This window comes from Rhincodon typus, chromosome 1 (assembly GCF_021869965.1).
Source record: "Rhincodon typus isolate 14 chromosome 1, sRhiTyp1.1, whole genome shotgun sequence".
NCBI lineage: Eukaryota > Metazoa > Chordata > Chondrichthyes > Orectolobiformes > Rhincodontidae > Rhincodon > Rhincodon typus.
The window spans coordinates 46,332,107-46,346,691 of NC_063332.1; the positions used below are offsets into that span (position 1 = coordinate 46,332,107).

At 38.7% G+C, this 14,585-nt stretch overlaps 1 protein-coding gene across 1 annotated transcript in view; it reads left to right on the forward strand.

Annotated features, from left to right (window-relative positions):
• Nucleotides 1-334: 334 nt before the first annotated feature.
• The window catches only part of LOC109934794 (zinc finger RNA-binding protein), a 76,871-nt gene continuing 62,620 nt past the window's right edge, over nucleotides 335-14,585 (forward strand). The window contains exons 1-2 of the mRNA XM_048613134.1: nucleotides 335-484; nucleotides 712-793. Of these exons, the coding sequence (XP_048469091.1) occupies nucleotides 349-484; nucleotides 712-793 (218 nt within the window). The 5' untranslated portion in view covers nucleotides 335-348. The remainder of the gene's footprint in view (nucleotides 485-711; nucleotides 794-14,585) is intronic.

Below are 14,585 nucleotides of genomic sequence, written 5' to 3' on the forward strand. Positions count from 1 at the left end.
AAAAAGGTGAATTGATATTCCCAAATCTGTGGTGGAGGAAGGGAATCAGACAGTTCAGCACATCGAATGGGGATCTGAGTCTCGCACCAGCCTTCCTTCCTTCTCTCTCTGGACTGGATACAAGGTTTGAATTTTTATTTACTAAATTTTTATTTTGTAGATAATTCCTATGCGCGTGGCTCGTTTGCGTGAGAACAAAGTGCATCCGACCACCTCCCCCAATCCCCCGTATTTCGTCGGCTTTGCCTCGTATTGTTTGTTTTAAATATGGAAATACAAGTTGTTGTTATGCAGTGAGAAGCAAAAGACTACATCCCCCAGCAGGCAGCGCGCGGGTCCCGTTGCCGCATGCGCAATGCGCTCTCCCGTCTTGACAGTGACGTTTCTCTCCACAGGTTCCAACACTCGAAGGTGAAAGGTCGCGGTTGGTGGCTCAAAGAAACCCCCATGATTCCTATATGCCCAGTAGTTTCTTTCACGTACGGTAAGTGGAATTGGCTATTTTTGTTTAAAAAAACGCACCCTTTTTGTTATTTTCTTGGATTGAGAGTGAAAAAAAATGGTGGTGCTGTTTGCGGCCCTCGGAGAATGCTAAAGTTAGAGAATTTTTTTTTTCTCTTGTTTGCTGAAGCTGAACGATGTGACCTATGATGTTTTACTGGTCTCTCCCTTCTCCCTCTTGTTTGTTTGGGCGCTTCGCGTGGTGCTCAGTGCCCGGCCGGCTAGGCGAAGATGCCAAAATGGCTACCAGTAACTACTTTGGATTTGCCCATGGTGGTGCTGCGCAGTACAGGTACGTGTTTATCATCGCGCACATTCCGCGGCCTCTCACACTTTCATTCAAATACACAGATCCCTCTTTACCTCCTCCTCCCTCTCAACTCCCACCCCTGTGCAGTTCTCTCATCATTTTGTTCTTTTACTTTCTTTAGCAGTAGAAAAATATTCCTCCACTTTAACCGAAGTGACCTTTCTCTTCAGCCCCCTTCTCCCTCGGCTCGTGTAGAACTAAAACTCCCCTTTTCTCGATTGAAGTCACAAAATGGCGACACGGTGTGCGATTTCTGTTAATGTGCCTGGCGATTTTGTCTGTTGCACTTCATCTCATTTCTAATTGATTGGTCTAATTGATGTTAAATTTTACCCCTTTTGAAGGAGAACAGTTCCATTCAACTGTTCTATTTTGACCTCCCCTCCTATTTTTATTAAACAGTATTGGTTTGTAACGGTAACTTGTGCTCCTTACAGAAGAGCTTTCAGGGATCATAAAACAGGTGTCAGAGAAATCTGGTCCTTTTGGTGCTGTCAAGAAAGCCCGACCTAGGGATCACTGGGCCCCCTTGATTTTAATTTTTGTTTTTTACATAGCTAATTTTTAAACTGTTTAGTTGTCCTTGGAATTTATTAAAAGCTTGTATATAGTATGCTTGATGTGCAGTTTAACGAGTCAAATAGATATGTAATTTTCACTTGAATATCTCTCCGCGCTGCCCCCGCCCCCCAATATTTCCATCAAACATGTCATGATCAGTAATGGGACAACAAGGTGCAGGGCTGGATGAACACAGCAGGCCAAGCAGCATCATAGGAGCAGAGGCCTGCTGTGTTCATCCAGCCCTGCACCTTGTTGTCTCAGATTCTGCAGCATCTGCAGTTCCTACGATCCATGATCAGTAATGGTCCTGGTTTTACAGTATTAGTGCAGAATAGTGTAGCCTGACGCATAATGTCACTTACTTGATTATTATTGTCACATTTCCAGTAGTTTTGTGAAATGAATTGCAGTTTACAATTGTAATGATCCTTTGTACTAACGATAAACTTTTAATAAAAAGGGGTTTTGAATTGAAGTAGCACAGCTAAGTCACCCAAAATGTCACTAAAGTCAATGAAGTTCAGCTATTTGTAATCATTGACTTGCTGGAGGATTTATCCATTCGATATTGCATTATGTTCTGCGGGTGAAAAACAAACTTGAATTTCTGATTGAATTTCTATCGCTGATTGAATTTGTTGTATTTTGGCATTATTTTAAAGTATGCCTGAGTATGAAATATATTTATGAAGTTGAACATTCATGGAATTAGTCTTGAAATAAATAGCCATAGAAGTCACATGTCAGAATTGAATTTGAGCTCTGAAAGTTGAACCATATTGCCTCTTCTCTGAAGTCTCATGCATTGCTGTTTCCATTCCATGTGTTTTTTAGATTCTTTCTAATCAGCTTGTTCAGAGATGTTATTACACATCTCTGGACAAGGTGGAATTGAACATGGGCCTCCTGGCTCTGAGGTACAAAAGCCCTCTTCCATGTGTTTTTCATGAATGATTGAGACTCCAGATACGCCTCTATACAAGGAAAACCTCCATATAAGTCAATCATCAGCCTGGCTTGTACACCTCGAAAGTAACAAGGGCCATTGTAGTCAGAGAAAGCAAACTAATCAATTTCACTCAAAAACAGAAATTGCTTGACAAACTCAGCAGATCTGCAACATCTGCATGTGGAGAGAAAGCAGAATTAATGTTTCGAGTCTGGTGACCCTTCATTAGAACAGGTCACTGAAGAACGGTCACTGGACTCAACATCAGACCTGCTGAGTTTCTCCAGCAACTTGTTTGTTTCAGATTTGCAGCATCCACACTCCCTTGTTTTACCTCAGTGTTAAATCATTTCGTTTAGGAAAAATTAATCCCAGATACCTATGTTAAAGCTTCCTGTCCTCTAGAAAAGAGGTGTTTTTCTTATTTAAAATGTGCATAATTTTAATAAGTCTAGAAAGTGGCTGATATTTTGTTTGGAAAATAGGGCAGTCCTCTTGTACACTAGTGCAAGGTCAAATGGGAGAGAATGATGTAGGGCAGGTTCTGGTTTGAGATTTAGTAGTGCAGTGAGTGGGTATAATCCAGCAACTGCTGCTTTCTAGGAGATTAAAAATAATTTCAATTACAAACAGTCTTAAGAGGGGTCAATGAGCATCTCATCATATCCACCAATGCATTGAGATGCCAGGATCAGTGAGATTTGTTAATCAGGAATTGCTCCAAGTGACTTGGATAGCTACAACTGTGTGGATTGCCACTATTTTGTAATTTTGAATTATTTTCCCAGGACTTTGATTTTCATGCAATCACCAAATTTCTTTGAAGACTACTTATGACAACTGAAGATTATACCCACTCCAATTTATGAGGTTCCCTTGCATTATAATCTTAACACAATCAATAGTCTGGTATCTTTGTTTTCTAAAATATTCAGGGTGATTGAATGTAGCAAATTTTGAAGAAGCAATTTATGAGAATAAGGGAAAGGTTCTTTTTCTTTTTAAAAAAACTTGCCTTTATGGATTTCTTTCAGAAAGGTTAGCTCTCAGAAGAGGTAGCCATTGTAACAAAGGTGCATAGTACTTTCAGATTATATTTCACCAGGAAAGGTGATACCCAGATAGGATATCTACTGCTCTCTGAATTGATGAGAAGACCTCTTCAGCTGGTTCAGAGAGAAATTATTTTAAATACTGAGAGTCAGGTGGGACTGTTATAAATTGACTTTGATTATCAATGAATCATTCTTATTGCTTTCATGAATTGAGCTTGTTTAATATAAACTTTATCCCTGAATGTGTTTGAATAATATTAAAGGTCAGAGGCTGGCATCAACCTAACCACTGGGAGCCACAATTGCATGCCCAGGTTTGTTGACCCTGTGAGTCCTTATTAACATCAGGGACAGCTGTCCATTCTCATGGCATCCTACCTTACAGACAACATCCAAGACAATATCAGGAAATTAAGGAGAGTATAAAGTTGAAAGAAAAAGCATATGAGGAGGAAAAAGTCAGTGATAGCCCTGAAAACTGAGATAAATTCAAAATCCAGGAACGGGAGGACTAAAAAGACAATAAAGAGAATATAAACAATGAGGGTGCACCAGCAAGAATGTAAAAACTGATAAATATATAAAAAGGAAGAGAGAGGCTAAAGTGAACATAGCTCCCTTCCATGATTAACCACCACCACCATCTGTAGAGAAATAATATTAGACAAACTAATGAGGCTGGAGGTAGATAAGTTCCCTGGCCCCGATGGCTTGCATCCTGGGATCCTAAAAGAAGTAGCTACAGAGATAGTGACTATACAGGTTGTAATTTTCCAAAAATCCTTGGATTCTAGAAATGTATCGGAGGATTGGAAAACTCACTGTGACACCTCTATTCAAATTGGGAGTGAGACAAAAAGTGGGGAATTATAGGCTGATCAACCTGACATCTACTGTTGGAATAATACTGGGAGCATTTATTAAGAAAGTAATGGCAACACATTTAGATAATCAAGCAGAGTTAGCGTGGCTTAATGATGAAAAACTTGTCTGTCTAATTTATTAGAGCTTTTTGAGGAAGTCTCAACCAGAGTGTGTAGAGGGAAACCAGTAGCTGTGAAGTATTTGGATTTCCAGAAGGTGTTCAACAGGGTGCGTTGCAAAATTCATAAGATAAGAGCCCATGGTGTTGAGAGGTAATGTGTTGTATGGGTAAAGATATGGCTAATGGACAGGAAACAGCAAGTGGAGATGAGATGTTCTTTTTAAGGTTAGTGATCTGTAACCAATGGGGTTGTGCAGGAGTGGGTGGTGGCACCACAACTGTTTACAATACATATTAGTGGCATGGAGGAAGGAAGTGAATGCACTGTAATCAAATTTGCAGACCAAACAGGCAAGTTGTGAGAAGGATATAAGCAGTTTCCAGGGCGATATTGATTGTAGTATAATGTAGAAATAGAATATAATGTAGAAAAATGTGAAGTTGTTGATTTTGGAAGGGAGAACAAAAGAACATTGTTATTTAAATGGGGCAAAACTGCATAAATCTGCAAATCAAAGGCACAAAACAATGAAAGCTAGCACACAGCACTAATGGTACAAAACCAGAAATTGCTAGAGAAACTCGGCATGTCTGGTAGCATCTGTGGAGAAAAAGCTGAGTTAACGTTTCAAGACCAGTGATCCATTTCAGTTCTGGAACTACTTGCTGCAGAGCCTGTGTATATTTAAGATTGAGCTAAATTCTTTATCTGTGGTAGAATCAAGAGTTATGGGGAAATGACATGAAAGTAAGGAATATTGGATCATCCATGATCCTCCTGAATGGCGGAGCAGACTTGAGGGGCTGAACAGTCTACTCCTGTCCTTGTTTCTTAGGGTCTTGTGGTCTTACATCACCATCACATATTACGTCCTGTCTGTTGGGCAGAGGTGATTTTACCATGGTATGCAGTCGGGGTGTTTTGTACCAGGAATCTTCAACATTGCCTCCGTACTCTATGGAACCTCATGGTATCGGGTCAAACGTGGACAAGGAAGTCTTCCTCTTTCGGCTGATGAAATGATCCTCTTCCACCTTGAATACCAATTAGAAGAGCCAGTGAGGTTGGCAAGGGCACAAAATTTACTTTGGGAGTCTCCAGAGTCTGTCACCAAGTATGGCTTGGTCATACAACTACTGTTCCAGCTGGATATGCTATGAATAATTGCTAGATTAGGCCTGTGGGAGGTGATGAGGGAAAAACCCACTTAATCTCATTCTCCCCAATCTGCCTGCTTCAGATATATCTGTCCATGACAGAATGGTCCAAGTGACCACTGCACTGTCCCTGTAAAGACAAAATCCACACTACACATTGAGGATACCCTCCTTCGTGTAATATGGCATCACTACTTTACCAGTTGAATAAATATTAAATAGATCAAACTACTCAAAAGTGACGTCCATGACATGGTGTGGGCCATCAGCAGCAACAGAATTGTATTCAATCAAGCATTCTGGCATTGTGGCTGTGTATGTTCCCCACTACCTTTTTGAACTGCTGCAGTTCTTTGGGTGTGAGAACACCCACAGTCATGTTTGGAAGGGGGTTCCAGGATATTAATGCCTTATTAACTGCTGTCTCCATCTGTTTTGCCATTTATTGAATTATGCACAAATACGCCTTTTGCTCAAGTGCCTCCTTTTCGTTGGCACCCTATAATTTATTTTGTCTCTTTGTTCTTCCTACCAAAATAAATTGCTTCACACTTCCCTGTATTGACCTGCACCTACCCCCTATCTGTAAACTTCCCCAACTTGTTAGTGTCCTTTTGAAGTTCCACACTGACCTGCCCACAATTGACAATGTTTCCAAGTTTTGTATATCCAGAAATTTTGAAAATTGTGCCCCGAACACAAATGTTTGGATAATTAATATATATCACGAAACGCAAGGGTCAGGACTTGCTCCTTAGGATCTGCAGTACAAATTTTCCTTCAATCCAAGAATATCCATTAACCATAACTCCTGTCCAAATATGTATTCATTTTTCTACTGTCTCTTTTGTTCCATGAGTGTAACTTTAGTATTGCTGAAATAAAGACATTGTTTAAGCTTTTAGTTTTGTACTAATCTAGACAATTCGTGAGAGTTACCAAGGAAAACCAGTTTATGTTGTATGAAAGGAGAGTGCTGTTTAGTTGGTATGTGGACTTTAATTGTTTGAGAATGCATCAGTTAGGTGACTGTCTGTTAACTGCCAAGCTTTATTTAAATTTTAAATTGGGCACATTAACACTGGTCAAGGCATTGTTCTGAGTAATGAACTGGAGAACCTGTTTTGTTGAGTTGAAACAAGTGTAACGTGTATATGTTCTTTGTGGAGAACAGAGTCACGTGTTTTAATGTATGTAGTTTCTGAGTGTGCAAAGAATTAGGCTGTTGACCAACTTAATTGTAACTTGGGCTCTGTTTGCACTTGAGTGTGATGCTGTTTATAGTTAAATAACATTTTTATGTTTATGCTGATGAAGAACTTGGTACTTGACTGAAACATCAGAAATTGCATTCCAGTGCATTCGACAGCCTTAGGAATGAAAGGGGATGTTCATTTTTTAAAAATGCCAATTTTAAAATAAATAGGTGGTTGGAGCTTGTAGCAATTGTCAGTAAATTTACAGAAGAGCCAAAGAGTATTCATCATCTCTGCTTATTTAAAAAAAAATACTAATTTTCATGCAGGCTGGGTGCACTAATCCTCAACTGAAAAACTAAGGTTCTCTTGATGCATATTTTAAAATTATTTATATTGTCTTCTTACACAAATAGATGAAAATGTCTGAATTTGTTAAGATATCAAATAACATTTTCAACCGTATCGAGGAATCTAAATGTTGTCAACCAATATATCAAGTTGCATAGTGTGTACAATGCACAGCAACAGAATGCTTGGCCCAACTGATCTATGCTAGCATTCATGTTCCTCTTGAGCCTGCTCCCACACTCTTTCATTGCACACTCAGCATAACCTATGTCTTTGTCCATCATGTGCTTATCTAGTTTCCCTTTAAAATGCATCTGTGTTGTTTGCCTCAACTCCTTGTTCAGAATTCTGACCACTGAGTAATGTTTCTCCTGAATTCCCTGTTCTCAATGGATGGGGTGAAAATTGATAAGCAGGATGTGCTGTGTAGACTGACTTTCCTAAATTGGATAAATCTTCCATTTGTCATTGCATTAGTGAGGACAGTTGTGATCCCTGTACTAATTTCCATGAACAAAATCTTGTCCTCTTTGCCTGTCTTGGGTAGTTAACTATAACATCTTGCTATCCATTCTGCCTCTTATCTCCTGTCTTCATGGAGTTTGACAGTGTGAATACTGAAACTTTGTTGTCCTTATCTGAGAAATCTAGAACACAGTCTCAAGGTAAGGGATTGATAATTTAGTATGAGATGAGGATTTTTTCACCGAGACATTTATGATTTTTTGGATTTCTTAAGGTTGTGTCTCCACGGTCATTAGATGTATTTAAGGTTGATATAGACAGATTTTGTGTGTTGCAGAGAACCAAAAGTTATGGAGAGTGGATGGGTAAGTGGAACTGTAGGTTGAAGCCAAAGATTGCCATGATCATACTGAATGGTGGAGCAGATGAAGTGGGTGATGTGGTCTTCTCTGGCTCCTGTTTCTTATTTCTTATGCACTGTATGGTCTAACCTTGCTCACAAGTCTCTTATCTTTTGAAAATCCAAATATATTCTATTTCCTATATTACCCTTTCCATTCACTGTTACTTGCATACTTCTGAGGTTATACTATTATTAATTCCTTAATTAACTATTCAGTCACTAAACATTTATTATATGTCAGTTGTGGCAATTTTGTCTGTGTTCTGCTCATATTGTTAGTTTCAGCAATTTTATCCAAGGTATTTTCCAAAAAATTATAAACTTTGCCTTTCTCTCGACACTAGCCATGTGCAAATGTAATTTTTTTCCAACTTACAATGCCTTATACAGGAACAATGCTTAGGGTGTAATTTTATTTTAATTGAGTTGTAACTATTGTATAGTAAAATGTGCACTGTTGTACATGGATATTCAAGTCATTACTAAACTGAATGAGTAAATTTAGAATTCCAAACTTAAAATGCTAATCCAAGCTCTTCGTCTTTTTTTTAGACTGCCCTCATCATGTTATGTCCATTTTAATTGGAAAACAACTGACATGAGACCTGCCCATCATTCAGTGCATAAAAATTCAACTTTTATTTCTTGAATCATGGCGTGTGATATCTTAACTGTAGTATAGGCACGCAGCATGGCTCCAGGGTTTTGCTGATGATGGCCTATACTAAGGTGTAATATGACTTCTGGGATTCAGAATCATAGAATTGTTACAGTGCAGAAGGAGGCCGACCACCAGCTCTCTGAACAGTTTAGAGATTTGATAAAAGTTCAATTTTAAATTGTTCCATTGAATGTGCATCTACCACACACTCTCTCAATGCGTTTTTGGACATTAACCACTTGCTGCATGAAATTTTTTCTCATCTTTTCAATTTTGCTACTTTTTTTCTTTAAATTTGTGCTCGTGTTCTCGATCCTTTCACGATGGAATAGTTTGTTCATATCTACTTTATCAAGATCCCTCATGATTTTAAATGCCTTTATTATTTTTCCTGTTTTCCACTCTATTATTGAAGAGGAATGATGTGAACCTGCATCTTAGTTTTGGCACTGCAGTGGATTGTTTAGTTTAATGCGTAGCTATTCTATTGAATTATTTTCACATGAACATCTTCTTCAGGTCCATTTGTGAGTTTGAACATGAATGATCATTTCTCAGTTGAAGGCAATGCATTTAATTAAACCCTTTCTAAAGCAGCAAAATTAGTAACTGCTTGTATGTTTTATGCACTCAACATGAAAGTAGAACTTTTACTTCCTCCCACTGCTCAACTTTAAATGTTGCACTATTGGAATGTGAAACACATTTCTACTTTTGTGTGACGATAGCTTTGGTCAACTAGAAAACTTCTATTTCAAACTACATAGGAGCATAGAGTTAAATATATACTATAGCTTTAAGAAGTGCAATTTTGATTGGTATAATATTTGTTTTCAGATACCTGCCTCATGCAACATTATTTTAAGTTAATTACTGGTCCGCTAGCTTTAAAGATGATCCTGAAGAAGTGTTCTTGGTATGCCCATCTTTTGACAAATCATGTGAAAACACTTGGGCATTAGTTCTTATTTTAACTCGGTTTCCAATGCCCAGTGGGAATTTCTCTACAAGGCGAGATGGATTGCTGATTTTTCTGTTTGACAGTTTCATGTGGGAGACAGAAACACCATTTGGGTTGATTCTGTTGTGTAACCTACAGTTGGTTCATTAGGTTGATTCTTTTGTGTATCTGGCTGCTAGTCCACTTTAGAGTGTCATTTGACATGTACAGAATAGCTTTATTGACCTATACTCCAAGTCACAGTGAGGCAACTTGAGCATGCCAATTTCCTTACAAGCAGGCCTGTTTCCACATTTAACTCCTTTCTTAAAAGTACAAATAATTTGTACATGCGTGAGTGGCTGTGTCACTATTTTATGCAAGTGTGGTTGTCTGTAATAGAAAAGAGTTTGCTTTCATGACCTGATGATGCCCCAAATTGCTTCACAGCAGTTAAGCACTTCTGAGCTTTGCTGACTATGGCACTAAAGTGGTAGCATCCCTGCGTCTGAATCAGGAGGCTCAGGTTCTAGTCCCACCTGCTCCAGGGGTATGTAATAACATCTCTGAACAGGTTAATTGGAAAATATCAAGGAAATGTAGGGAGGCATTTGCCCATTTGGTGGTATTGCTAAACTAGAAATCCAGAGACTTGGGTAATATTGTTGAAACCTGAGTTCGAATCCCGTCAGTAATCTTGACCATGAAGCCATTGTTGACTGTTGTAAAAACCCATCTGGTTCACTAATGACCTTTTAGGGAAGGAAATTTCCATCCTTACTTGGTCTAGCTTACATGTGATTCAGGATCCACAGAAATATGGTTGACTCTAAGCTGCCATCTGAAATGGCCTAGCAAGTAAGTCAGCCGCATCATCCGTTAGAAAGAGGAGGAAAAAAGGAATGAAACTGATCAGGCCATGTGGTATTGACTAAGGCACTAGAAACCACTTGGTAATACAGCTCCTGCTGACCTCTGCAGAGTTCTCTTTACAAATAGCTTGGGCTGGTTCCAAAATTGGCAAAATTGTCTCTCTGATTAGTCCAGCAACCGCCTGACATCATCATTCTTACACAGTTGTACCTTAAAGAGCATTCACTGCATGAATCCCCCACTATCAATGTCCTGGGAAGGTTGCCGTTGATCAGAAACTGAACTGGATTAGCCATACAAATACTATGGCTATAACAACAGGTTAGAGGTTAGGAATTTTGCAGTGAGTATCTCACCTTTTGACTCTACAAAGTCTGTCCATTGTCCTCTTCAAGGCTCAAGTTGAGAGTATGATGAAGTATTCCCCATTTGCCTGGATGAGTACACCTCCAGCAGTATTCAAGAAGCTTGACACCATCTCTGACAAAGCAACCTGTTTGATTGGCACATAATCCACAAACATTCACCCCCTCCACTACTGACTTTGAGTAGCAGCAATGTGTGCCATCCACAAGATGCACTGCAGAAATTCACCAAGGCACCTCAGACAGCACCTTCCAAACCCTTGACTAGAAAGATAAGGTCAGCAGATAAATGGGAACACCACAACTTGCAAGTTCACTCCAAGCTGGTCCCCATTCTGAATTGGAAAGATATTGCCATTTATTCAGTGTTTTTGGGTCAAAATCCTAGAAAAACCTCCCTAATGGCATTGTAGGTCTACCTAACAGCAATAATTTTAACTTGCCTCACTTTGAGTGAAAAGTAAATGATAGTCATGTAAAAATTGTTAAAATATTGTAATGGTAATATCCTGATAATGTCTTCAAATTCCACAATGTTGTCTGTTGAAATCATAGAATAGTATGAATGAAACTATAATCATTTTTCCACTTGTTGCTGTGAATCCTGAGCCTTGCATGACACTTAACAAAGTTTGACCATGAAAACCTTTCTGTATTACAGCTCGGAAAATGGTCCCTCAGAGCATCATAATTGTCTTTCCTGTCACTACTTCCAAGTCGTAGAACCATACTCAACTGCTCGTAGATCATGTCAGAATCCTTTAGTTTAGTCAGTAGGCAGGTCATGTTCTGGATAAATTGTGCTTAGGTTACTCTGGAATGGAATTCTGTAAAAAGCAAAAACTCTGCAATATTTTTTCTAATTTGTTCGACCAGGTGAGAAGGGGTGAATCAGCTACTCTCTTTTCAACGTCCTTGATTGGCCACAGCAAAGAGTTAATTTTTTTAAGCCCTTAGGTTATACCTCACTCAAGTCAAATGTGATTAACTATTCACCAAAAACACATGAAGAGGCAGTTACATGATTTTCATGAGCAATAGGGATCGTGTCCAGTACAAAAAAGAAGGTAGAAGAATATGTGTCTTGGAATGATTGACTCGAAACTGCGACCATGGCTGTGAAAGGATGGCCTGATATTGCAGATGCCTTTGATTTCTTGGTGTTTGAATGTTTCTCTCCAGTTTGTTTTATCATTGGATACTCTGTTTTTGGAGGCTGACAGAGCGAAAGATTTCTCTAGTTCGTTCTATTTCTCTTGTTCATATCCATTTTCTCCTGCTTTGTCAAAACTAATTACCTGAAATATAACTGCTTTGTGTATTTCAATGTCTGAGTTCCTTACTTTTAAACTGGACAGTTGCAGGTGATTTTTATCTCCAGCACGTGAACTTCTCATAAAGGTCTAAATAGGAGATGCAATTGATTCATTTCAATCATGCTTAATAAAAATATTAATTTGAGATAAGATTGATTCTTGTTTATTGATTTCATGAAGCTTGGCTCAACTTGCGGTCGGACATTATTGCAACTGTATTTAAGTATCGGCGGGGGACAATGGCCGAGTGGTATTATTGCTGGACGATTAATCCAGAGACCCAGATATGTTCTGGGGACCAAGCTTCGAATCCTGCCATGGCAGATGGTAGAATTTGAATCCAATAAATATCTGGAATTAACAATCTAATGATGACTGTGAACTGTCGATTGTCGGAAAAACCCATCTGGTTCACTAATGTCCTTTAGGGAAGGAAACTGCCATCCTTATCTTGTCTGTCCTACATGTGACTCCAGACCCACAGCAATGTGGTTGACTCTTAACTGCTGTTTGGGCAATTAGGGACGGGCAATAAATGCTGCCGAGCCTGCGATGCCCTCATCCCGTGAATGAATTTAAAAAAAAAAGTCCATGCTATTTCCTTTTTGAATTCATTTCAGTCCATGAAAGGCCCAGGTATTAAAATCAGAGGATGGAAGTCTATAAATGATTATTCATGGTTTCACTGCTATGACAAAGTGACTACTTTAACTAAATGTAAATTATAAGTTTAAGTTATAATGGTTGGTTGAGAAACAGGTTTACATGCAGGCACTTTCATTACAGAAAAACCAAAGAACGTGGAAAGTTAGAAATATGAAACTACTGAAAAATAACAAAACACTTGGAATGAAACTTTGTCTGATTTGTCACAAGAAAACTCTTGCATATTCTCTGTTTATACAATGTGGTATTGACTGGATGAAACTCGCAATCAGCTTTGATTTGACTTCATACTTAGTTTTATAGCTGGAATCAGTTGAGAGACAAAAAAGAAAGACAGAGAGACAACGCGATTGGTACTCCCCTATGCCGAAGTTTAACCTGTACATAAGGATGCTGAAACTTGAGTGCAAAAGAGATGGAAGCCTTAGATACATTGAGAGTATCTTCGAACATTGTAAAATTGTAATTAGTCCGCACATGGAGCATTGTGTTCAGTTCTGTTTTTCATACTTTGGAAAGGAGGTGAAAGCTTTTGAAAGGGTACAGAAGAGATTTATTGGAACGGTTTCAGTGATGAGAAATTACAGTCTGCTGTATGTTTGATAAACTAGAGAAGCAGACTGTTCTTGGAACAGGTAAGGTAACAAGGATTTGAAATAACTGTTTAAAATCATGAAGGATTTAGATTAAGTAAATAAACAATAATCAGACTATTGAATGACCGATAAGTGCATATTTTAGATATTTGGCAAAAGAGCCAGGCAGCATTATTGTGATGAAGGTTCTTGATAACTTAATTGTTTGGAAACTTGGGTTCCAAAATGGACAGAACTTAAAGCTATAAACTATAACTTGAAAGCTTAAAGTTTAATTTGTATCTCTACATGGTGTTAAGATGAGAAATTTTAGTTTCATTTTAGATTTGTCTGAATAGTAGAGTATCTGAAGTTTGTTGATTGCATACATTTTTAATGAGGGCTTACAGCCTTTATGAAGAGGATTTATAGCCTTGGAGTAGAGCTTGGGGTGAACAGTTTGGTGCATTACAAAGAAGCCAGAAGTGGAAAAATAAAGCTGCTGGTCTTTAGTGACAGTAGCCCAGAAGTCAGGTAGTGTGTTCAGGTGTGCTCAAGTTCAGCAGTCTCCAAAAAAACTTGGGGCTGGGAGAAAGAGTCCTTAACTGCTTATGAGAAAGACATCTAGAAGCATAAAACTACTGGAAGCTGAAGGTATGGAAAAGTCATGTGTTTGCTCTAAAAGTGCTTGGCAGTTAGTAATAAGAGCATTCCAGAAACTAGTTACAGCTGTGCCAACTGAGCAAGGAACTTGAAAGTGGAGACAGAATGACCCTTCTGAGTTTGTTTTTGACGGTAAATAGGGCTGAATCTTTATTTCTGATACATATAATAACACCGTTTCAACTAGTTCTTGTACAGTGTAATATAGCTGATGTTTTTTCCCTTCTGTGTGTGATAAACTTTTTTATATTCTTGTATTAAAAGTATATTGAGCAATGCTCCCTCCAAAATTTTTTTGGTTCACAGACCTCAGAGGTCCGTACGTGGCATTGATGTCCAGAACCGGAAATCTGTGCATTGGCATGTTGATCTGTGTGTGCAGACCCTCGGAGGAACCTTGGAGTGGCTGCACAGGTTTAGGAAATGTTTATTGACAGTCTAAATAAAAACAGAAAGAACTGCGGATGCTGTAAATCAGGAACAAAAACAAAGTTGCTGGAAAAGCTCAGCAGGTCTGGCAGCATCCGTGAAGGAAAAAATAGAGTTAACGTTTCGGGTCCGGTGACCCTTCCTCAGAACTGTTCTGAGG